At 41.0% G+C, this 26,406-nt stretch overlaps 2 protein-coding genes across 2 annotated transcripts in view; one reads left to right on the forward strand and one right to left on the reverse strand.

Annotated features, from left to right (window-relative positions):
* ipo11 (importin 11) overlaps positions 1-13,639 on the reverse strand; it is a 188,783-nt gene extending 175,144 nt beyond the window's left edge. The window contains exons 1-4 of the mRNA XM_063187689.1: positions 13,544-13,639; positions 8,045-8,189; positions 4,968-5,068; positions 3,391-3,463 (exon numbers count right to left, since the gene is read on the reverse strand). Coding sequence (XP_063043759.1) covers positions 3,391-3,463; positions 4,968-5,068; positions 8,045-8,182 — 312 coding nt within the window. The 5' untranslated portion in view covers positions 8,183-8,189; positions 13,544-13,639. The remainder of the gene's footprint in view (positions 1-3,390; positions 3,464-4,967; positions 5,069-8,044; positions 8,190-13,543) is intronic.
* A 611-nt stretch (positions 13,640-14,250) lies between these two features.
* hsd17b3 (hydroxysteroid (17-beta) dehydrogenase 3) lies at positions 14,251-25,985 on the forward strand. The gene is made up of 11 exons (XM_063187028.1): positions 14,251-14,443; positions 21,862-21,908; positions 22,134-22,209; positions 22,295-22,402; positions 22,485-22,552; positions 22,655-22,699; positions 22,869-22,903; positions 23,372-23,453; positions 23,566-23,631; positions 23,927-24,076; positions 25,491-25,985. Exons 1-11 carry the CDS (start codon positions 14,293-14,295, stop codon positions 25,590-25,592), a joined length of 930 nt encoding a protein of 309 aa, XP_063043098.1. The 5' UTR covers positions 14,251-14,292; the 3' UTR covers positions 25,593-25,985.
* The last annotated feature ends 421 nt before the right edge of the window (positions 25,986-26,406 follow it).

Here is a 26,406-nt window from a genome sequence, read left to right on the forward strand (position 1 = left end):
CGACTCCCGACCCGTCAGGTTGGTGGGGGGAGTAATCAACCAGTGCTCTCCCCCATCCTCCTCCATGACTGAGGTACCCTGAGCATGGTACCGTCCCACCGCACTGCTCCCCATGGGGCGCCACTGAGGGCTGCCCCCCTGCACGGGTGAGGCATAAATGCAATTTCGTTGTGTGCAGTGTTCACTTGTGTGCTGTGGAGTGCTGTGTCACAATGGCTACGTGTACATGATGTTTTTAAGTCCGATTTAATAAATGCGATTTAAATAGATCGGATTAAGAGTTATTTTGCGATGTGTATACATGGCACTTTCACTTAAATGCGATTAAACGTCTGGGGAAAATAAAGCATTGCGATTGGACTGAGGACGCACGTGCTGAGCGAGCCAAATAAGGCACGGGGGCGTGGTCCAATGCCACCGAGATGCAGGTCATCTTCCCCACGAAAATCATTGTCTCAGGCGGACTGAAATCACAACATTTCCCCCTTTCTCCCTGGATCATTTACAATGCTACATTAGCTGCCCTGTTAGCATAGAAAAACGAGTGGTCAAATGGTAATGTGGAGTAACTTTGTTGTGCTTCATTACTTCGTGTGGCACTTTTACATCAATATATGGAAGCCACAACATTTATAGTCACTTAGGGACTTTAAATTAAGCAAAACTTTCATGTGTAAATCAACAGGAAGTGCCGCCATGTTTTTCTCACTGGCAAAGAGCACGGTCTCTTGGCGCCATCATGTGGTCAACGAGCATGCGTGAAACGACTGGATTTATTGTAATTCCGAATAAAAGGTTACATGACAGAGGAACGTGTTTAATCGGATTTAAAAGAGGACTTAAGTTTAAATCGGAATAAACTTAAATCCTGTTCGGTAACTGTTTACATGATATTTTTAGAGTGGAATTAAGATTTAAAGTGAGTTAAATCGGACTTAAGTGTCTCATGTAAACGCATAGAGTGACAATGGGAGTTGGAGTTTGCCAATGGGCTTTCACTTCACTTTCACTTCTGCAGACCCAAGGACCGTTCCTTGAAATGGATGATGTATGGATTTTATACAATAAATCGGTCACGGTGACCCCCTGGGGTTGTTGAGGGTTTATATGTACTTGAATCTATGACAAAGCAAATGCTGTAACTTTTAGGCCTTCAGTTTGAAAAACGAACTTTTGATTTCAGTCAAGCGGAAGCCATATGCCCCTTTCAGCAGACGGGATCCTGTTCACATTTGGCACCCATAGCAACACATTACGTTGGTGTATTGCTAAACAATGTCAGTCCACTGTTATTTGGACATAGAATCATCCCGCAGTCCCAAGAAACTGGGTATCGCTAGTCATCTCCCTGCTAATGTCAAAGAAACCAAAATAAAAAAGCATAAGGAAAGCCAAATAAGTCTTGAAAATGCCTTGCATTTTGGAAAACTCCTGTCTAAAACGTTTTTTCTTCAGCACAACCAAGAAAAAATAATCACTCAAGACAAATAAGTGCGTCCTTCGGCTATTGGAAATTAAAAGTTGCACTGTGCTCCTACGACATGCCAACACATCCCTTCGGCACTGCTGTTGAGATTTCTGTGTTGTGGAACGGAGAGGCTGTGAGGACGTCAGTTTGGTTTCCAGTCCCCTTCTGTCGAGTCAGGTGTCTCCTCCTGCATGCCAACTAAGCAGCCGAAGGCAAAGCCTGTTGATTAAAATTACACTCTGCCTTGCCTGCTTGTCACACGCATGCAAATGAGACGGTCCTTGGTGAGAGTGACAAACGGGGACCTTTTCACCCCATGGTGACGACCTACTCATCTAATTAGCCATAATGACAAGGCAGGTCAACAGTAAGGGGGAGAGGGTTAATGTTTTGCAAAAACACAAGATAGTTGGGCATCTCAGAAGAGTACTTCTGGGGAAGAAATTATACTGGACCACAAACCATATGTTAGCCTCCTTGTTACCCATTTATTATGGGCAGTCATAAGCGGTAAGGGCGTCAGACTTGTAGCCCGAAGGTTGCCGGTTCGACTCCCGACCCTTCAGGTTAGTGGGGAGAGTAATTAACCAGTGCTCTCCCCCATCCCTCTCCATGACTGAGGTACCCTGAGCATGGTACCGTCCCGCCGCACTGCTCCCTAGGGGCGCCATTGAGGGCTGCCCCCTTGCACGGGTGAGGCATAAATGCAATTTAATTGTGTTCAGTGTGCACTTGTGTGCTGTGGAGTGCTGGGTCCCGATGACAATGGGAGTTGGAGTTTCCCGATGGGCTTATACAAAGCCAATACAAGAGCCACTACAAGAGTTGGTATGGATGGTATGGTATTCGAACCTGCAACCTTCCTATTCCAAAACCAGCTCCCTTAGACATTTTTTTTCTCATCATCAACTCACATTTATTTATTTATTTATTTACTTACTTATTTACATTTTATTTCACTATTACCACTTTTTAAATATTGTTGTTAATCTAAATAACTGCATATTGAGCTTCATGTGTCTTGTATGAATTCTTCAATGCAAATATAGTTTTTATAATTACTACATTACCATTATAAAGGCACAGCTGGCCTAGGGCGTGAAATGGGGGGTGAAATGCTTCATATGCAATGATTTTCCAGGGGTGCTGTGCCCACAACTGGGCTGTGAGTCTGGCCTGGGTCATTTCCCAACCCCATCCCATCTTCCTCTACAACATTCTTCCGTTCTTCCAACCCCTTAAACCCTCCTAGCATGATGGGGTAAATACAGGGGTTGGACGATGAAACTGAAACATCTGGTTTTAGACAGGTTTGGGGGTATAGCAGCCCGGTCGTGCATATTGACCTTGTGCCGCTCCCGACAGACAGCTCTGGTGAAATCAGGAGATTTAAAGGTGCACATTTCAATCTGCCATGATTTCGGCAGTTGTGATTTTATGGGGTTTTTTGTACAGTCCGGCTTAACACTCGAACATCCCTTTCAGACAGCCTTCTCTTGCGGCCACAGTTAATACTGTTGGATGCAGTTAGTCCTTGGTGATGCGCTGGCATTACCCTGGATACCCTGTGGCTCTTGATACATCACAAAGACTTGCTGTCTTGGGTCACAGATGCGGCAGCAAGACGTGCACAAACAATTTGTCCTCTTTTAAACTCTGATATGTCACCAATAATGTTGTATGCGTTGCAGCAATATTTCGAGCAAAACTCTGCTATTACCCTGCAAACCTTCACTCTCTGCTCTGGCTGGTGCAACGTGCAATTAATGAAAATTGGCCACCAGGCTGGTCCAATTTAGCCATGAAACCTCCAACACCAAAATCACAGGTGTTTCAGTTTCCTTGACCAACTGTACATGCTTCAAATAAATTTGGTGATGTGCCCCCTCTTTCCTCCCAATTTTCCCTCTAGTTGTGCTCACCTGGTTGACTGGCTCGTTGAAATTTGTGACGAGACCGGCGCGGAGAGATGTCTTCTCCTCCTCAGACAGAGCACTGTGAGAAGGGGGAATAAAGTGGGAATAAACAAAAGGCAATGACAGTTTGGGGAATAGATGACGCACACACAACACAACAAAACAAAACAAACAAGACAGACACAGCTTCTCTAAATGGTCGCCTAATATGATCAAACATTGCAGCTGCTTTTATCAAAACTCCAGTGACATATCTGCTGCTTTATAAATGAATTGACTTTCACAGATGAGCCTCGTGGCACATTTACATAAGTGGGTAATGCAATGATATTGTATTAGACAGGACTGCAGCAGAACATTCTCAATGACAATACAAGTTTCAAAGTGCATTATATGAATGGAAGACCATGAAAATGATAATATTTGATAAGGTCTAACAACAAAGGTAAGCAGCACCTAATGTGGCTGTTTCGGAGTTGTTGGTGTTTCTGATGTCTATGGGAAGTTGTGTGGCTGTGTATGCATTTACGGAAACTTTCTTAATATAACACTCTATTTACACTCTTAATACTCTAATTTTGACTACATAGCAGCACAAAAAATTGGCTCATTACTGAGTTTGAACATTAAAAATAGATACATACAAAAACCCAATACAATGAATGTCTGCTTTAACATGAAGGTCACGTACAACCAGAATAAGTAAACCACTCATCCATTCCAGAAACAAAGGTCAAAGTGTCCTATTGATTTGTGTTTCCTGTGAATAACGGGAGAAGACCAGAGAGACAGACGAGATGCAACAGGGAGCATAAAGACTGGCCCAGTGCATTAAGGCAAGGATTTCAAACTCAGGCCTGTGAGCAGAATCTGTCCCACAGAGTCATTTTATTTGGCCCGCAAGATCATTTCAAATGTGTATTGTAGCTGGCCTGCATGCACCATTCCAGTAATATATAGCATGATAAGAGCTGAACATGAAATTTCACAAGAATATGATTGGGCCCGGGTGAAACAGCTGTACAACATAATTTGTGAAGTATGTGCAAAGTTTTAGCCCACATGCGCTAGTCCTTTAGCCATGTTCGAACACCCATGATGTACCCATCTTTTTTACCTATGTTTTGAGTGCTTGTTGTCCTAGGGAAGTGGAAAGGCATCTGGAGCATTTTTCCAAATGACTTTCTGTACTAGTTTTTATCAAAACAGCATAAAAACCAAACCACACTCTGCACTGATTTTGCTAAAAACGGGGCCATTCACTACAATTCCAGAATTTCAAGTCTATTGTGCCACCCTTTAACATAGATCAAATTTGCAATGCATATTGTAAGGAAGATATGGTAGTGCAAGGGGAACAATACTGCAAGAGAAGAATGGGATTTTGCAAAGCTTTATTTTTCAAGGGGCGTTTGATGCACCCCAATGCATCTTGACCTTGGCTCGAGTCTGGCTGTCACTTACCCGCCTCCCCGCTCTCTCTCCCACTTGCTTCTTTTCTGCTCTGCTCTGCTCTCACATCTAATAAATCTAAATGAAGGCACAAACATTTTTCTTTTTTTTTAAAAAGATAAGAGACTTACTTGGGTGCCACCCTCCTCCAGTAGCGGTCGATGCCATTCTTGAAGTAAAGCACAGCCAGGAACCGCACGTTGACATCAAGGCTGTGGTTGGTGAAGATGTTCTGGCAGGGCAAAGGAAAAACATATTTTTAAAAAATCATTTTTACAACAGAGACAATGCAAGGCAATGAATGAACAAGAGTGATCAGAGATAGCAACACCAGGAGTGGACAGTACCCGTTCTGCCCATGTTTGAGAGTATAGTAATAAGTATGTTACTGTATGGTTGACCGAATAGAAAGAAGATTGTCCTTGATCGTGAAGAAGACAGTAGTAGTAGTAGTAGAACAAGCAGTAATATCTAAATAGTGGATGAGCCATTAAGTGTAATGCAAGTTAGAGCCCAAGATTAGAGATGACTAGAGCCAAGTAGATCATTTTGAGTTGGAAATCAGTGACCCGTTTTGCAACAGCCCTTTCAACAGCTTTTGATTGGAATGGAAGCAGTGAGCCCGGCCAACAGTTTTCAACCTGAGCGGGGCTGAGTGTGGACTTTCTCAGTAGAGGTGTTACCCTCGCCAGTTTAAAGGCAAATGGAAATATGCACAGATGTGATGGCTGGGACCACTGTGTGGGCTATAGCTTACAGCAAGTTCATGGGGACAGGGTCCACCTGGCAGCTAGTAGGATGGCTATCAGCGATGATTTTAGATACATCACTCCCAAGGCACATTCAGGCCGACTGAGAACCGTGCAGGTGCCCGTTCCTGTACCTAATCACCAACCGACCGTCGTGTTCACGCCACAGATATTAGCTTTCGCGAACTGGAAAGTTGGTTTGCAATGCGAACAGCAATATTCTTGTTTTCTTCTCCATGAACCGTGACGACAACGTGGCCATCAGCAGGTTCATCCGGGTAACGCAGTCACGTGCGGGAAAAGTTCAGAGCCCGGTATGAACACGGGCGGTTCGCAGATAAGCACTTTAGTGCTGAACGTAACTGGTGCGGGCACCGGCTCCAGCTCCGTTCTGGTCGGCCTGAAAGCCCTATTAGAGGATGTTGCAATAAGATGTTGAAGTCAGCTTTGTTTACAACAGATTGACAGTTCCACCACAACTCAGAGAAGAAGGCAATTATGGGTGCGGTTTGTTGAAGTGACCGGAGGTTTGAAAGATTTCTCCCCATTTGCCCATGATAGGACAGCTTGCCTTTTCGATGTCTTTGCTCGGTTGGTTTGTGTGCAGGTAGATTTGCTTGTCTTTACCCTTGTGATTCTTAACCTGAGTATATATATGCCCCAAGTTAGTGATTCGTAAGGCCCTACATCGTTACAGTGCTCAAGTCTCCGCCCCTTCCTGTCGCCTGATGGGGTATGGGGAGTCAAAAAACAATTATTCAGCTTGAAATTAGTGGTTTTACAACGCCAATCCAAACCTTGGAGCTCCACTCTTGCACCACGACTTGACTCGCCTCGTTCACTTCCTCTCCATGGGGCAATAATTTGCAAAAAATGAATGGAATGGAAGTAGAGGGCATGACTTAAGTGCCCCATAGCAGTGATTAGTGGCTATGTTCTTGGTCACACACCACTAATGGCCCAGTACTTAGCAGCAGCCAACCAGCAGATAGTCAAGTACAACTAGCTTAGCAAATTGCTTTAGAGCGCTAGGAAGGACAAGCCCAGAGAAAATGTCTGAAACTAAAATACTGCAGCTCTGTGTTCTCCACTTGCCAAACGGTGCTTGTCCTGAATTTTGGAGTACATACTGAGTATACATGCCCCAAGTTAGTGATTCGTATGGCCCACCTGGATTACCGAGACAAAGCAGTGATTAGTGGGTGTGTTCTTGGTCAGACACCACTAATGGCCCTTAGGGGCAGCCATCAGGCAGATAGTGAAGTCGCTTAGCTTGTTTCCTTTAAGTGCAAGAAAGCACACACCCAGACAAAATAAAATGTTTGACGGAGAAATACTGCAGTTCTGTGTTCTCCACTCGCTCAACGGTGCTTGTCCTGAATTTTGGAGTACAGACTGAGTATATATGCCCCAAGTCAGTGATTCGTATGGCCCATCTGGATTACCAAGACAACATCAGTAATTAGTGGGTGTGTTCTTAGTCACACACCACTAATGGCCCTTAGCGGCACCCAACAAACAGTGAAATGGCTTAGTTAATTTCTTTTAAGTGCAAGAAAGCACACACCCAGACAAAATGTCTGAGAGAGAAATACTGCAGCTCTGTGTTCTCCAATCCCTCAACTGTGCTTGTCCTGAATTTTAAAGTACAGGCTGAGTATATGTGTCCCCAGTTATTGACTTGTATGGCCCATATGGATAGTTTACCAAGACAAAATCGGTGATTAGTGGGTGTGTTCCTGGTCACACACCACTAAAGGCCCAGTAGTTAGCTGCAGCCAACCAGCAGATAGTCAAGTAGCTTAGTTCATTTATTTTAAGTGCAAGGAAGCACACACCCAGACAAAATGTCTAACTGAGAGAGAAATACTGCAGCTCCGGTGCTTGGTACTTGTGCTTGTCCTGAATTTTGAAGTACAGGCTGAGTATATGCTCCCAGTTATTGACTCGTATGGCCCACTGGGTTAGTTTACCGAGACAATAGCAGTGATGAGTGGGTGTGTTCATGGTCACACACCACTAAAAAGTGAGCCATTCATCACATACCTGTGTGTGATTGCTTGGACAACTGTGGGGCGATTGCTTGCAGCAGATTCATGGGGACAGGGTCCACCTGACAGCTACAAGTGATGCTTTTAGATACATCACTCTCATAGAATGGAGTTAATTCGGAGACAGTTGTGCCATTGACCTGGGTAGACGGAGGCGACCATGTAGTAGGACTGCTACATGTGGTTGTCAGACAAGACAGTGCTTTGAGGGGAAGCAGGGCCGTTAACCATGGGTAGCGACTTGTAACTTGACGGGTCACAACCTTGTTTGCTGATGCCATCGATCTTTTCCGTGAAGAAAAAGGCAAAGTCATGTCTCATTGACCGAGGTAGACTGAGGCGGCCTCGTAGTAGGACTGCTACGTGTGGTTGTTGTCGGAGGAGCTTACGGATGACAAGGCCACCTACCAGCAGCACGGAGTAGAAGCCTGGCTGTGTCTCCCACTGCTTCAGCTGCTCCTCAGCCGGCTTCAGCACCGCCGTGTCCTGGCTGGTGGCCTGCGTCAGCGCCTGCAGCACCACCGAGCTGGCACTCTGGATGTCCATGAGCAGGCTGCAGGGGTAAAACAAAGTGGAAAGTGAAAACCCAGCCGTCACCAATAGAACAGTATTTATATTACCACCATGTCATTATTATCATCGTCCTTTCTACTATTATTATTATGATTATTCTTATTAGTCAGCAGCGCCTGCAGCACCACCGAGCTGGCACTCTGGATGTCCATGAGCAGGCTGCAGGGGTAAACAAGAGGAAAGTGAAAACCCAGCAGTCACCGATAGAACAGTATTAATCATCATCATCATCATCATTATTATTATTATTAATACTACTGTTAATATATTACCATCATATCATTAGTATCATCATCATTACTACTATTATTATTATTATGATTATTCTTATTATTATTAGTCAGAGCCTGCAGCACCGAGCTGTGCTGGCATTCTGGATGTCCATGGGCAGACTAAAGGGGTTTAGGCAATTGAAAAAAATGATTATTTATCATTATCCTTTCTTATTATAATCATGTTATTATTATCATATTACAATCATTATTACTATACTTCTTGATATTGTTATTAGTCAGGGTAGCTGTCAGCGCCTGCAAGCACCACTGTGTGCTGGAACTCTGCTTTCTCGTGTTTACCCCTGCAGTCTGCCCATGGACATTCAGAGAGCACACCTGGGAAACGCCAATTGTCATTGTGATACAGCACTCCACAGCGCACAGTGCTCACACTGCACACAACAAAATTGCATTTTATGCCTCACCCGTGGAAGCGGGCAGCGCCAAACAGTGCCTAAGAGGGGGCAGTGCGACAGGACAGTACTATGATCAGAGTACCACAGTCATAGTGGAGGATGGGGAAGAGCACTGGTTAATTACTCCCCCCCACCAACCTGGCGAGCCCAGAATCGGAACCTGAAGTCTGACAACCTAACTGCTTACCCATGCCATGACAGTTACCAGCAGTCACCCAAAGAACAGTATCCATCATGACTACAACTACTGTATTATCATTATTAGGGTTAACACACACACAAAGGGAAAACCTGCAATAAACAATCATGTTATTATAATAACCATCAATATTATTGTTGCCATCATCATTATTGACTTATTATTATTGTTGTTAATATTGTTGTTGTTGTTGTTATTATCATTATTATGGTCCAGCAGAAACCACCATGTGTGTCCATGCTAGAGGCTAGAGGTAACAACACACAAAAAAATGGAAAACCTGCTATAAGTAACCACATTATTAATCACCATCATCATCATATTGTTATTGCTATTGTTATTATTATTATTATTGGTCTGCTGGGCCACAGAGCTGGCACTGGATGTCCAAGGGCTAGGGCAATCACGCAAAAAAAAAAATGCTATTAAATGTATTTAATCATAATAATCACTACAATCATTGCATTATCATCACTATTACTATTATTATCAACCTCATTATCATATTAGTATTGCATTATTATTGTTGCTGCTGTTAATTGTGATTAAATAGTGGTGGTGACAGAAATGACTGTATTCAGAACATAATTTGATCACGCAGGAAAAAATATTCAATATTACTGGGTCATTCCATGTCAATTCACATGATTCCCTAGAATCTCCCCAGATGACCCTCTCCGATTTACCCGATATCTCACACAGAGGTACCTTTTGATGTCAATTGAAATAATACCAAGTATTAGCACCCTACGTCCAACGGTTGCAGAGATGAAGCCCTCCAAAGTTGGGGTGCCATGCCCACTTTTCAAGCCTGTGAATTGCATACAAAATTTACAAGCAGATTTTGACACCTCTGGTTTTAGTTTAAAGGAAGATACAGGCCTAAAAATCACCATGGCCCCTCAATATGACCCCGTCTACCAGATGACGTACTTACAAATGACATGCCTTGATTATTTTTTAGCTATATTAAGCCATGAAAACTGAATTTGTGAAAAGCGTGAAGAAGAGTCTTGCCATTTTGGGGTTCCAGAACTTGGACACTATGTATGCTTTGGGAGTTATAATTGATTTTCCATCATATTTGGGAACTGTACAGTGTATTCCAAAATATTTAGGGCGCTCAGACTTTAAAAGATAAAATAGGAGGGACTCAAAAACAGCTTTGAGACAAAATGACCTTACGGTACCCTCTACTTCAGGCCTCAAATTAACCATGTGGGCACTTGATGACTGGAACGCCCTTTTAACCCCATGTACAGTAGCAGTGTATCAATCATTCAAGCTTGGAAAAACTTTGTTTTTCAAAGTTCTTCATATTAATCTTGGCCTTCAAAGTATATGTTTTTCTCTATATCTTATCACAGTGTCTGTTTTGTCTGCTGCCATCTGCTGGTCTAAAAAAGTAACAACAGCGTAATGCTATAAAACAAAAGGGGCTGAGAAATCTTGCCCATAATTTACCAATAAAGCACTGTAATTATACATTATATTGCTATATATTAATTATGATTTAAACAAGCATGATGAATATTTCTAGTTCAAATGATTTCCTATGTGTGACTGCTTAATGCTCAATCATAATGCCAGTTTCAAGATGGCCTCAACCCTGCACTACATTTCTACCAGACATGGGGGTGGGTGTGTCCTGGTAGAAATGTAATCATGATTGAGCATTCTGCATAATGCTTGTTAAAATATAGTTAATATATAGCAATATACTGTAGAATTAAATTCCTTTATTGGTAGCCTAGCGAGCTTAACCCCTAGGGGCGTCTAGATTTCTAGGCTACTTTATTGGTAAATTATGGGCAAGATTTTTCAGCCCCTTTTGTTTTCTTACATTGCACTGTTGTTACGTTCTTTGACCAGCAGATGGCAGCAGACAAAACAGACACTGTGATAAGACATAGACAAAAACATATACTTTGAAGGCCAAAATTAATATGAAGAACTTTGAAAAACAAAGTTTTTCCAAGCTTGAATGTTTGATACAGTGCTACTGTACATGGGGTTAAAAGGGCGTTCCAGTCATCAAGTGCCCACATGGTTAATTTGAGGCCTGAAGTAGAGGGTACCATAAGGTCATTTTGTCCAAAAGCTGTTTTTGAGTCCCTCCTATTCCATCATTAAAAGTCTGAGTGCCCTATTTTTTTTGGAATACACTGTACAGTTCCCAAATATGATGGAAAATCAATTATAATTCCCAAAGCATACATAGTTTCCAAGATCTGGAACCCCAAAATGGCAAGACATTTCATCACGGTTTTCACAAATTCAATTTTTAAGGCTTAATATAGCCAAAAATAATCAAGGCATGCTATTTGTAAGTACATAATCTGGTAGACAGGGTCATATTGAGGGGCCATGGTGATTTTTAGGCCTGTATCTTCCTTCAAACTAAAACCAGAGGTGTCAAAATCTGCTTGTAAATTTTGTATGCAATTCACAGGCTTGAAAAGTGGTCATGGCACCCCAACTTTGGAGGGCTTCATCTCCGCAACCGTTGGACGTAGGGTGCTAATACTTGGTATTCTTTCAATTGACATCAAAAGGTACCTGTATGTGAGATATCGGGTAAATCGGAGAGGGTCATGTGGGGAAGGCGTGTGAATTGACATGGAATGACCCTACTGCACGACAGAATGTACTTGGCACAAAGGAAGAAATGATCAATGCCAGCCCCCATACACAGACAGAGCACAACGTGACATATAAACATCCAAAGTCAGCCGTCACCATTGAGAGCAGTCGGATGCCTTTGTCAAGGACAATAAGCTGTGGACGAGGGTGAAGGAGAGTGCCAACGAGATCCCCCATCCTCACCCCTACACATTTTCACAGCTGGGAATCCAACCTGTGACCCTGCAGCTTTGAAAATGCAGCAGCCTCCCTATACTGTAGTCTTTTTTTCCTTCTCTTTATCTGTCCGTCATTTTTTTCCCACCTGCCTGCCATCAGCCAAGGACTACTGCTGAGAGCCGGTTGGTTGAGTACAAATCTGGTGCATTCGCATGTTCTGTAAGGTCATGTTAGAAATGTGAATTGTCCCCTTCGCTCAAATAGATAAAAGTGTAAGCTTAAACTGTAGACAGTTGTTGATCCAACAGCAAGTTTGCTTACCTCATTTGGCCTTCTATAAGCTAAATACCCTTAAACCAAGTGACCAAATACAAAAGTGCTTCGGATGTTCAAGCAAGTCAGTCAGGAAAACTGAAAGATGTAGACATCTCAACATTATTTTTCTATTTTCTAAAAGAGTGGGGTGAATCACGCAGAGCAGGCCCATGTACAGGGATACAACCAAAAGTAAATTGAAGACACAACATCAGTGTGAGTAATATTTAGACAGTGGTTTCCCTCAATCAGTCTTTCTTCAAGCACAGGGAATGTGTATATCACACGGCACAAATCAAATATTTCTTTGGGGATTTACTATCTGGCTTGCTCATCTTAACACATACCCTGCAAAAATCACTGTAGGCCTATAGGCATGAATATCCTGGTGCCCTAGACTGACATTGCCATCCGTAAGCTTCCACTCAGTTCACACTACCCTGGACATTACAAGGGTATGGCAAGGTTTTAGTGTCCAAGCAACTTGCTTATTTTGCATCAACATGGCTGACAAATTAAAGAAGGGTAGAAGATCCATATGTTGTATATTGTATTGTTCATGTATTGCATCAGCAAACCATAATGTGATAGATAGGATATCTGTACTAGTCGCAACTGGCTCATACTGATGGAGCAGAATCGTGACAAGTGGATACATCGATTCATAGATTCAGTGCCTTGACACTACACCCATTAGGAAGCCATACAGCTACAGATGTGAAACAGATGTGAATTTGTGAACAAAAGACCTGCTTTGAGGATTCATCACAACAAATCCACTACTGTGCTACAGACAACAACAATCTCACACGGAGAGTTTGCAGGCCGTCTGACTTCATTGAAGTTGACAGACGCCAGGTATTATTATATAGGCCTACCAAGCAACGCCGGGAAACATGAGGTAATTTAACTGACCAAGCAGCTGCGACGTAGAGATGTCTCACTGCCTTCCAACAACACATTATCAACTTGCTAAAAACGAACCGAATGGCAAAATAGCTCATCAGTTACCTAACAAAACATCCACGCTACATCGCAAACTGCAGACAAAAATCTCCGTCTAAAGACAGTAGAACATGGCTTCATCTGCCCGGCATTCGGACTTCAACGGAGGAACATAAGATGTGTTTCTCTTCTATTTAAATGGCCATTTACAAGAGGCATGACAACAGTGCTACATTCCCAGCTTCCTAGCTATTTACTGGCAAACGCATGCCTCACCGGCCTATCTTCAACGCAAGTTATTCTGTGCCCGACACATAAATAACAGACATGAAATCACTTGCAATTGAGCTCTCGTTTGGTAGACATGCGTAAGGGTACTTACCGAAAATAAAAACAAATTGTCTCCCGAAATCAAAATGTTTAGTGTCAACACTAGCTGAATGTTTCACACGCTGTCAGGAAGGCGCCATCCAGCCAATGTCGCGCACTGATGACGTTGCAGTCGAAGATGAGTTTGTGCCGCCCATTGCATAATTTATGCATGACCTTACTTTGAAGGCCAATCCCAATTTTCTAGTAGGCCTACATACATAGCCTATTTTTATTGGAAATACCAGTTAAAATAGCATATCAAACAAACTTTAAATGAATTAAAGTGACAATATAGTATAAATGAATGCTCACAATACACCTGTCTGATGGGATTAGGATGCAAAGTGCAAGAGGATGCAAGGAATATTAGGCTATATGATACAATCTTTGAATATCACATAGGCCTACATAAACAAGGAATATTTTAGGATTGTACATGTTTTCAATCAGTTATGAGTTCTGTAGTCTACTGACGCTGTGTTAACCTATAATGACTTGCTTCTTTGATTCCACCCTCTGTTGTACTACCCCCTGAAAGAATCTTGTGCTTCTTGTTCCACAGGATAGGCTATAAAACTAGCTGGAGGTTGCTGTCTTTACTGGAGAGAGTTTGTTTAGGAATTTCTCTGATTGGCTAAAGGACCTATCACTTACCATGCTGGTAGAGAAAAGGTCTGCTCAGACCACACTGACTCAGTAGCAGCAGCAATTAAAAAGGCCAGGCAGTACTGTAGAAGTACCTAGAAGCAAACTTTCACCATGGAAGTTTTAGAGGCCTTCTTCGTTGTGATTGGGGCTGGTGTTGTGCTTTCTTTCATTCTTAAAACGGTGTCCCTTCTGAAGGTTTTGTTTCCTAAGTTTTGGTATCCTTTGCCTGAGGATTTTTTCACCTCAATGGGACAGTGGGCTGGTGAGTTTACTTGTTGCATTCATTCAACTCTCTCATCACATCTCTGTATTGAAAAAAAAAAAAGTTAAAGGGAAAATGTTTTACAGTGGTCTGTGGTTGAGCACACCATAATAAAAAATATCTGAGCCTGTGTCTAAATAATTTACAGAAAAGCTTTCAAGTCATGTGCAGCACACAATCCATGATCTACTGTCTTGGTGAATGAAGACAAATCTCCCAACGGGATATGCACAAAAAGAGCAATTTTATGCATGAATGAATAACTGACAATGTGCTCACTAGACATCAGATAAAAATAACTCAACATTCACATCACCCTTCACCTTTGTACTGTTAATGCTGGAAAAAGTCCTGAAAAACTCATGTAATGTTTGTTGCTGCTGCACTGCTACTATTGTAATATTGCATTAATGAAACAGTCCTGACTTATTACAATATATATAAATATACAATACAATATATATAAAAATACATACAATTCCAGAATAATAATTTAAAAAGATGTCTACCTGTCATAAAGGGAAATTACTATCTGATGTATTGAATTAATCAAAGTTTTTTTGTTTGTTTGTTTGTTTTAAAAAGATGCATGCTCAACCTGCCAGATTACATTAATTACATGGTATTTATCACAAGACGACTGTATAGCTTTGCTAGCTTGCTTTAGACCCCAAAGAAACATTAAAATGTGGGACAATATTGAAATGATATCATGTCACTAGAAATTGAAATGGTGCGTAACACAGCTCACTTTCGTTAAATAAAAACAAAACGGACACATGTCCTAGCACAGCGTGTGAAAAGCTATTGAGGAAGAGGTTCCACCCAGGCATTTCCCACCATCACGTCTGCAGTCTGAATAAGATCAGCTGTATCAAAGGTCAACAGGCACACTGACAGACAGGGCTGTAGTACTCTAGCCTGGTCTCGGACTCGAGCCCAGACTCAGGACGATGGTCTCAGTCTGGACTCTCTAGCTGGACTCACACCAACAGATAGCTGGAATGCTCGAATCTGGTCTCGGACTCAATTGGCGTCTTGAACTGGTCTCGGACTCAATAAGTAGTTGGACTCACTCAAACAGAAAGGACTAGTACACGACTACTAGACTCCTGTCTCAAACTTGACTCCAGACTCAAGACTCTCTTTCTATGGTCTTGGGACTGGTCTCATACTTGCTAATAGTTGGACTTAGACTTGTCTCGGTCTGATTCACTGGTCTTGCCAGCGCAATATGGGTACAAAATACTATGTTCTTTTATGTAAAGGTGCACTGTGTAGGATGGTGGCCAGAGTAGGTATTGCGAACTATGCTGCTCATTGAAACTGTGCTGCCTATTGCCAAATGTGATCTTTTCATAAATATTTACTAAGCAATAAACTAGTAATATAGCCTATAAGCAATAAACTTTCCCGTCATAATAAATACTTAAAATCTGATGGTGGTGGTATTTGTGTAAAAGGTAACATTTGTGAATGGGCAGCATGCATTCTGGAAAGAAACTGCTAAAAATATTACACAGTGCACCTTTAACTCTCACCTTCACAGGTAAGTCTCATCATTATTGTGTTTATAACATTGACCATATAATATGCTAGATTGGAGCATGATCAATCACATACTGCTTTATATTCAGGTGCACTGCATCTGTGCGTCCTTCAAACGTTCATACCGGTTTTATGATCATTCCTCATTTTCGTTGAAACACACACATACCGACACTGATTTACACACTGACAAAATGCTTTTGGACTTAGCCTGGTTTTGTGCTCGAACCTTTTTGAACTAAGGGTACATTCCATTGTCCTAACTGCTGTCCTCGACCTGTGCTTGTGGCCTCACGCATCGCTGATGTCCCGCCTCCGTTGAAAATTAAGTTTCTCCCCTATCAGCCTAGCCACAACAACTTGTGGGGGACTTTTCCCCATTCAACATCCCAATTGCAAATAAGAAAAAAATGACCTTTGAATTGCGCTTTTGCAAGACATTGAATTAAGCTTCTGTCATCAATGACGTCTTGTGACACCATTACGAGGTCACAAGCACAAGCGAGGACAGGAGTTAGGATAGTGGAAAGAACACTTAGTCTTGGACTGTACAAGAGCACATTGGGAAGTACAGATGGACAGAAAACAATAAAAAAAGTAATTGTTTAGGTTGTCACTAAAAGTAATAATGAATCACTAAAAAAAACAATACAATGTGCCACTATGTTGTATATGTTCGACAACATATAAGCCTGACTGTGTCTTCCCTAAGTTGGTTTTGAATATTTGGATTTTGGAGCCATGCTTGGGGCTCTTTCTCACACTGGATGACATTTTCTACAAAATGGATATGGCAATAGTGGTAATATTTATTGAAAAAGGAAGCCAACCGTGGCAATCTCTTTTCCTATGAAATTCTTAAGGGATGATGTGTTACCTCCGTTTGGCACAAATGTGATTTGGTCTATGCCTCACTAAGCACACTTCTTAGATGAAGGCAACATTTATAATTCGTTGTTAAAGATCAGACGTGATCCTTTCTCTAAAACTCTGCCTTGGCCATGACTCAAACAGCTAAGGCACTATGCTCTTGCGCATGGGACCCGGGTTCGATTTCGTTCTGAGGTTGTTTCCCAATCCCTCCCCCTCTCTCACCCACTCATTTCCTGTCACACTCTCAAACTGTCCTCTCTGGATGGAGACTTAACTCATTTGATGCCAATGACGCTTAACTGTGTATTTTCCGATGTTCACATTCAGTACCAATGACGCTTAAGCATGTCAATTCAGTTTTTTTATTGTGTGGTGTTGACAAAGGCATAGAATTAACATTTTCTGGGAGTGTTGAAAAAACACCCAAAATGCTCTGCCACTGTTGGGTTGTATGATTCTAAAATGGCTAGCGTCCAATGAGTTGAAAGCCCAAGGAGTATCCTGGGGGGAAAAAACTCCGCCTAGAGGGCCAGTGCTCGTGGCCTGTTTCTGACTACAGATGAGACTCTGTTTATATGAGTGCTAATTAAAAGTAACCTCAGGGCAGCATCTTAGTCACTTTCAACACTTACGCAACCAGATTAGTAGTCACTCTCTCTCAATTAAAATCTGTATTTTTTTTTATACATTTCTACATGCACTATTCTGGAAGCAGGGTCATTTCACGTGAAATCAGACACTTTGGGACCCGACCGACCCGGATTTCAATCATACTTGGTGTGCCTTTTCAGTAGCAAGGTAGCACCCCAGAACTGCATTGGTTTGAATCTGACACTAATATTAAGGGAGAAACAGACTAGGAAAGGTTCACATGTGAGGGTAGGACACTATACATTCAGCCTTGAATATATCAGTCAGTGTTAGTCACAAAAAGATGCCTGTGGTGTTGTTTGAAAGCTCTTTTCTGGCTCTACATATTACACAATCACCTTGGAATACAACTACTCTCAGAATATGAATTATGATAAATTGAAAAATAAAAAATTGAATATCTAAAAAACTTATATTTTAAAATGGCCAGTTCCTTGTCCAAACGTAGCCGGCAATGTCATGAGCAGCACCTAAAATGCTGGTGTTCGGTTTGTTATTCATTTCAGAGAGAATTTGACTCACAAATATGGCATCATACAGACCACTTACTAATTATATGGTAATACCATAGTAGAATCACATGACAAAACAAAAACAAAACAAAAATGGTCAGTGTCCATGGTCCCAGGTTTCAGAAACTAAGGCAGATGTCAATTTATACACACCAAATGATGATATGTGAATGTTTGAACATTCCTTCTCTGTGTACCTGTGCCATCTTCCCTTTACCATACTTTAAGGAGATAATCAATGGCTACACTCTCATTTTGTACTCTACCAGTGCATTTGAAGCAGCAGCTGTGTCTTTTGTAGATAATGTATAAGTACGTCCCGTTGCAGTTACAGGTTCCACTACCAGAAGCACATCCTGATGATCCATGACAAGTCTATCTGGTCTGAAGGGAAAAGTGAAGGATGGAGATGGCCCATGAGGATGCAGGAAGTTCAGTTTCACCTCTCCAGTGCTCGGCACATTCCTCAGCACATGCTAGCCACCAGTTGCCATCATATACAGCTACAACATACCCTTTGATGCTTGAAAATGTAACACATTCCTTTACTGGGCTCACTCTTTCAACTCTGCCTTCTCTGAATGCTGAAAATGAAAACTTCCACTGTGTCCATTGACAATGGGCAGAAGCTGTGTAGTTTTTGAGTACCTGGAATAGTTCTTGCAGATTCAAACCCTTTCAACAGGTTCTCAGCTTCATGATGGTACATCTCTGTTGTGGCAAACTGGCAATGGATGTTCTTGACATTATCCTTGACAAATTCAAACAGTTGGTATGGCGTTACAATTTAATTGTCAATAGGACGTTGCAGACTTGCTCGTGCAGCAAGCCATTTAACTGTCCCTCCAACGCCATCACATGGACCTTTGCCATGTGATGTGGCAAAAAAGTGCCACTCTGCAGGTATGTGAAAATCTGCCTCGTGGTGGCACAAATTTGTTGTGTTTTTAAGGTTCTTATATTGTACAGCACAGCAATCAGAAAAAATATAGGATCTTCTTTGGACGTTCTGTCATTGATGAAGTGTCACTGAGGAACTCAATTAGGAGCTTCTGAAACAGATGTACAGCAATTGTATCATGAATGTTGCAGTCTGAAATACAACAAAACAGATTTTTTTCCCAGTTCAACTGATCTTGGTAGTAGCATACAAATGGATGGATTGTGGCCTGCACTGGTTGTTCCAGTGAAATGATTGAATAGCATCTTGAATTACAAAACTATAGTTTTAAAAACGTTCCTGGTTCAAGGGAGTCAGTCAAGGATAATGTCAAGAACATCCATTGCCAGTTTGCCACAACAGAGATGTACCAGAGATGAACCTGTTGAAAAGGTTTGAATCTGCAAGAACTATTCCAGGTACTCAAAAACTACACAGCTTCTGCCCATTGTCAATGGACACAGTGGAAGTTAGGCCATTTTCAGCATTCAGAGAAGGCAGAGTTGAAAGAGTGAGCTCAGTAAAGGAATGTATTACATTTTCAAGCATCAAAGGGTATGTTGTAGCTGTATATGATGGCAACTGGTGGCTAGCATGTGCTGAGGAATATATGCCGAGCACTGGAGAGGTGAAACTGAACTTCCTGCATCCTCATGGGCCATCTCCATCCTTCACTTTTCCCTTCAGACCAGATAGACTTGTCATGGATCATCAGGATGTGCTTCTGGTAGTGGAACCTGTAACTGCAATGGGACGTACTTATACATTATCTACAAAAGACACAGCTGCTGCTTCAAATGCACTGGTAGAGTACAAAATGAGAGTGTAGCCATTGATTATCTCCTTAAAGTATGGTAAAGGGAAGATGGCACAGGTACACAGAGAAGGAATGTTCAAACATTCACATATCATCATTTGGTGTGTATAAATTGACATCTGCCTTAGTTTCTGAAACCTGGGACCATGGACACTGACCATTTTTGTTTTGTTTTTGTTTTGTCATGTGATGCTACTATGGTATTACCATATTATTAGTAAGTGGTCTGTATGATGCCATATTTGTGAGTCAAATTCTCTCTGAAATGAATAAAAAAACCGAACACCAGCATTTTAGGTGCTGCTCATGACATTGCCGGCTACGTTTGGACAAGGAACTGGCCATTTTAAAATATAAGTTTTTTAGATATTCAATTTTTTATTTTTCAATTTATCATAATTCATATTCTGAGAGTAGTTGTATTCCAAGGTGATTGTGTAATATGTAGAGCCAGAAAAGAGCTTTCAAACAACACCACAGGCATCTTTTTGTGACTAACACTGACTGATATATTCAAGGCTGAATGTATAGTGTCCTACCCTCACATGTGAACCTTTCCTAGTCTGTTTCTCCCTTAATATTAGTGTCGGATTCAAACCAATGCAGTTCTGGGGTGCTACCTTGCTACTGAAAAGGCACACCAAGTATGATTGAAATCCGGGTCGGTCGGGTCCCAAAGTGTCTGATTTCACGTGAAATGACCCAGCATTCCCATTTTGCCTCACATTTGCAGTTTTCTTTCTTTTATTTGTCTTTTGTTTTGCCTCACATTATTTGTAGTTTTCTTTCTCTTATTTCTTCAATGTAGACAAATAAAGCTGTCAGAACTTTCAGCACAAAACTGCTTTTGAATGAGGTGATTAGATGATGTGCATGAACAGTTTTGATTGTGGAAGACAATTGTTGAGCTCAAAAGGTGGCCAAATTAATGCAGTCACAAAAGCTTCCACAAACAATTCATTCGGCAATGATTAAGACCACCTGATGTAATGAACACAAAGTGCAAACTGAATTAAGGCCTGCTATGCCTATGCCAATACTGAATTATATTAGCAACTGCACCCACATTATTTTTGATTGTTTTGAAATTTAACTATTGCAAGACAAAAAAAGCTAGCAGCTGGTACACACAAAACAAAACAAATCCAAGCATCTCGAGTTAAAGCTGTGTCCTGTGTGATTTTATCATTTTATAAAATATAAAAATGTAGAGCTCCTCATGATCCAGTACTTTTCATGATCCTGGTGTTTGGGCATATAGGTGGCTCTAACTACCTGAACTACACAAACAGCATCAGAACATCACGTCCCCTCAACAATGGTGCAGAGTGTCTTGGTGTACAAGTACAAGCACTTGGTGTACAAGTAAATATGGAATAAGTGTCGCACAACAGTGTCTGCCAAAGTGAAACATTAACACGATTTGTTATACGAACTAACAAACACCTCACAATACAGCATACAGCAATTTCAGTTTAACACCACCTATCATTAATCTTTTAAGTCTCTTTTGTATTTTTTTCCAATCAATGATGACCAAGTATGATGATGTGCGATACAAAATACTTTGTTTTGATACAAAATTGATTGATTAACATTGGACCAATCACAATTAGACCAATACAGCAGCTGTTCATTGGTTCCTGAGTATTTTCCCCTGCATGCTGATTGATGGTGATTATGTCATCTTTTGCAAATCACTAGCATAAAAAACAGATATAATATCATGTAATGCCATGAAATCTCATAGCTGTTGAAAATCAAGGGTGCAGATCGATGACAAGATGGATGAAAGGGGGGGGGGGGGGGGGTTCAAGAGGTGGGATCTATACCCTGCCCCACACCCCACACCCCATTTCTGAAAGACATGAACTGTCCTCAGTCAAAAGTAACCTGAATTATTGAAAAAAATGTACGTGTTTTTTCAAATTTCACTGGCATGGAAAAACAGTGGATCTGCATCCCTGTTGAAAATGTTTCATACAGTACATGTTTGTCCTAACAACCCTTATGCCAGCTATCCTTCAAACAGCAGAAGTGATTTCAGTATCTGTATCCCGTATCTTTTTTTTAATAGTAGTCACTGGAGGATCTGAGGGACTCGGCAGAGCATATGCCTTTCAGGTAACACTTCAGCTGTGTGTGTGTGTGTGTGTGTGTGTGTGTGTGTGTGTGTGTGTGTGTGTGTGTGTGTGTGTGTGTGTGTGTGTGTGTGTGTGTGTGTGTGTGTGTGTGTGTGTGTGTGTGTGTGTGTGTGTGTGTGTGTGTGTGTGTGTGTGTGTGTGTGTGTAAAATTCAACATCTTGAAACCCTGTTTTTGTTTTGTTTTGTTTTTTTCCGATCATGCAGTTAGCCCAACATGGAATGAATGTGGTCATCATTAGCCGAAATATCAACAAACTGAAGAAAACAGCAGAGGAAATAGGTAAGATGGTGACTTCGTCGATTGGAAAATGGTGACATGGAATTAGTGCACATGTAAAGTACCCCTTCTTTTGACTTTTTAACAGAAAACGCTACTGGCAAAACGGTTAAAGTTTTGGCAGCTGATTTCAGCAAGGATAATATATATGAAGCTATAGAGAACGCCCTGGAAGACCTGGACATTGGTGTTTTAGGTATGTTTATATTTGAGATGACACTTGATTTCAGTATATTTAATGAAGATAAATAAATCATGTGCCTAACTTTCTCCAACAGTTAACAATGTCGGCATGTTGCCCACAATGATTCCCTGTAAGTTTCTTGACACAGACTGTCTGGAGCAGGTATGATGTCAGAATATATTTTTTTAACGTTCAATTGTGGTGAAACGCTATTTCTTTATTATTTACAATTTATTCTTATTTATTTTTATATTTTCTGTCCAGAGAGTCGATGAGGTGGTAAACTGCAATACAAAAGCAATGATGCAGGTAGGAAACCTGTTTTACATTGTTGATTGATTGATTGTTTACATTTATTGCCATTTCAGCAGCTATGGCTATAACCTGTCTTAGAAACATTTTGCACAACTCCAACAAACATTTCCGAAGTAGCCTACATGTTTACCTGCCAATGAACAATGATTATTTCTTTCATCAGATGTGCAGAATTGTTCTCCCAGGGATGGAGCAAAGGTTTAGTACAAAATAAATCACTAAATGTTAAAGGTGCACTGTGTAAGATTTTTAGTTGTTTATTTCCAGAATCCATGCAGCCCATTCACAAATGTTACCTTTTCATGAATATTTACCACCACCATCAAATTCTAAGTATTCATTCATAAAAGTATTCAAAATTGCAATTTTCATACATGAAAAGGGGGATCTTCTCCATGGCCCACCATTTTGAATTTCCAGAAATGTACATTTTTAGCTAGAAAAACTTATTTCACTTTGATCATACTAGTAAATATTAGTTCATTATTTAGTTAATATTAATGAAAAGATACAATTTGGCAGTAGACAGCCAAATTTCAGTGAACAGCATAGCATAGCAATACATACTCTGGCAACATCCGACACAGTGCACCTTTAAGTAAATACATTCATTTTAGAAATTAAATAATCGCCTAATAAGTTCACATTTAACATTTTTTTCTGCAGGGGGAAAGGGGTCATACTCAATGTCTCATCTGGAATAGCGGTTATACCTTTTCCAACATACACACTCTATACAGCAACAAAAGTTAGTCATGTAAAATAAATTCACAGTAAAAAATTAAACCCCTGTCTGAATGTGATGATGCTTTAAATGAACAGAGATTCAAATCAATAAAATTCTCACCTCCTTCTCTCAGGCATGTGTTGACACATTCTCCTGTGGTCTTCAAGCTGAATACAAAGAAAAAGGAATTATTATCCAGGTGAGAGCCACAATATACCATGACAACATCTTTACCATTGTTAAGAAAAATACTTCAGAAAGAATACTCAACGTAGAGCTGGAATGAGGAAATTGAGTCATCCCCCCTTAACTGTATGAACGGTCATGGTGAGACAAAGACTTTTGCTTTTTGTGTTCTTGCTATCTTTTTGTTGTGTTTTGATATTACTATATGCCCCATATTCCTAATCTCCCTCTAGTCTCACAAGATGAAAAGGGCTATATATATTTTTTTTTTAACTGTGTATTACCAGTAGACCATTTACTATTTGCAGGCACTATCCCCTTTTGGGATATCGACCCAAATGACCAACAACACGAAGCCTAACCATCTTATCATTGCACCTGAAGACTTCGTGAAGAGTTCTCTAGCTTACCTGAGGGCAGGAGACAAGACTTTTGGGAGCATCGCCTTCACATTCATGGTGCCTGCTTGCCATCCTATTTGATCCCATAATGCATTGCGCGCCGTTCCACCAGTGTCCTACGCTGTCATGGTCTACACTTCTATGACATTACACAGGGCCTTAAGTAATATATAATGTCTTGGTTATTGGCTTGTAACAGCAAATTTGTAACAGTGTCAATGGTAATGGGTTAATTAGAGGCACTGGAGCTAAGACACGGAGCTGTGCTACACAGTAAATATTGCTGTGTGAATTCATGTCTTAGAGAGTACAACGGCACTCTCATAAGTGAGAAGAGAGAGGATGTGAGACACTAAAGTTAAAGGAGAATTCCGGACATTTTACAAACACATGTAGTCTGTTGGTGGCAAAGGAAAGTTGGCCAAAGGGAAAATTTTCGAGAATTTTTCATGGCGGTTGCATTAAGCTTACCAGTTGTGCTGATTTCCAAGAAAGCAGGGGCTATCGGGCAAGCCTTTAACCCTCTCTGAAGCTACTTTGTGTAAACTCAATAAAGGACTTCGATTTCACATCAGAGTGTCTCATATCTTCTCTCTCCTCAACTCAAAACTCCTTCAAATCTTGATGAGCACCTTATACGTCTTGTACCCACCAAAGCAACCACTTTATCTCTCTCGCTGCAAGTTTGAAATCTCAGTGTTGATCCCCTCTCCAACTGTTCAATTAACACAGCAATATTTATGCAACAGGCTAAGTGATCAATAAACACAGCAATATGTATGGTTTGTTTGTAACACCTCAGAGTTAGTAACGTTGAGTGATGTTTTGCCCTGTGTGTCAGGAAAAAAGTCTTAAATGACACCCCAACTCAATTAAACAACAGTCTTGCAGACATGCCATGACTGACATCTCGTCTGGCAGATAAGTGTGGCTCTACTTCAAATGAAAATCCATCTTACTCTTAAGTAGTTACACTTTCCCTAAAGGTCGGAAGCAAAAGTTGTCTGAAGCTACAGCGATACAACCCATTCCTCCAAGCTTAAAAAAAAGCATAACTTACGAAGGGCTTCCACTGGTAATGGCGCGTGTGTGTGTGTGTGTGTGTGTGTGTGTGTGTGTGTGTGTGTGTGTGTGTGTGTGTGTGTGTGTGTGTGTGTGTGTGTGTGTGTGTGTGTGTGTGTGTGTGTGTGTGTGTGTGTGTGTGTGTGTGTGTGTGTATGTAAGAAAAAAAAAAGTTTTTTGTTTAGGAAAAATGTAAAATGTACACTCAGAGAAACATGCGATTGGGATGTTCTAGTACAGCATACCAAATATTCCCCATTTAAAGATGGACTAACAGAACATACTGCCAATGTTATTATCCATGTAACTGCTTATTCCATAGACAAAGCTTTATCCACAGTTGTGATATAGTATATGTATATTGACCCCAACTAAAATAATAGTCATAATAATAACACTTTCTCCACAGGGATGGTTGGTTCAGATGCTGCCAATTCAATACCTCCACTCAGAGAAGATGCAACAACAACTCATCCAATTTGTTAAAGAAAGGACTGGGATCAAGACTTAGTGATTTGCAGATACAAGACATAATGTACGCTACATTTTTCATGACTTTTTAAAAAGCATCTCAACATCATACTACTATGAAATAGAGTTTTTAACTCATATATAGTCAAATTAAACTGGTACTGGGCAATATTGTAAATGGGTGATTTGCACAAAGTAAAAACAATCTATTTTCATCAATAAATCACCTGTTTCTGACCTTGTCACATATTCAGACAGAATTGCAAACCAATGGGCAACCAATAGCAATATGGGTAAAAAAATATAAACAGAGCGTTGTTTTTTTCCCTTTCTATACAGTAAATATGACTTTTGTGTTGCGTTTCTCTGTAATAATTAATGTATTTATCTGAAATAAGCTACACATTAAATGCTGCTCATCAGACATCAGAAACGTTGGTTTGTGCAATCCTTACTTGCCCTCTGAAGGAGTGTGTTTCTCATCATTGTACCAAAACAGCGGTGACGCAGTACGGCGTGGCAAGGACGTTTTTATCAAAATAAAACAAAGTCATATCGTGGGAAAGACAATGAGAGGAAGTTGTTTGGGTCTGAACATGACTCAGCCCAGATCCAGGGGAGGGTTAGTCGGAGAATGGGAGTCTCATTTTCAGGGCAATCAGCGGTCTGAAACAACAGGTGCTGAATGTACTGTTGACAAAATGTGCTATTTACTTAATGGGGCAAGAACTTTTTTAATCAACAAAACAAAGTGATATAGTGGGGAAGACAATGAGAGGAAGCTATTTGGGTCGGAGAATAGGAGTCTGTCTTAGGGCAATCAGTGTTCTGAGACAGCAAGTGCCATATGCAGG

Source organism: Engraulis encrasicolus, chromosome 21 (assembly GCF_034702125.1).
Source record: "Engraulis encrasicolus isolate BLACKSEA-1 chromosome 21, IST_EnEncr_1.0, whole genome shotgun sequence".
In the NCBI taxonomy this organism is placed as follows: Eukaryota; Metazoa; Chordata; class Actinopteri; order Clupeiformes; family Engraulidae; genus Engraulis; species Engraulis encrasicolus.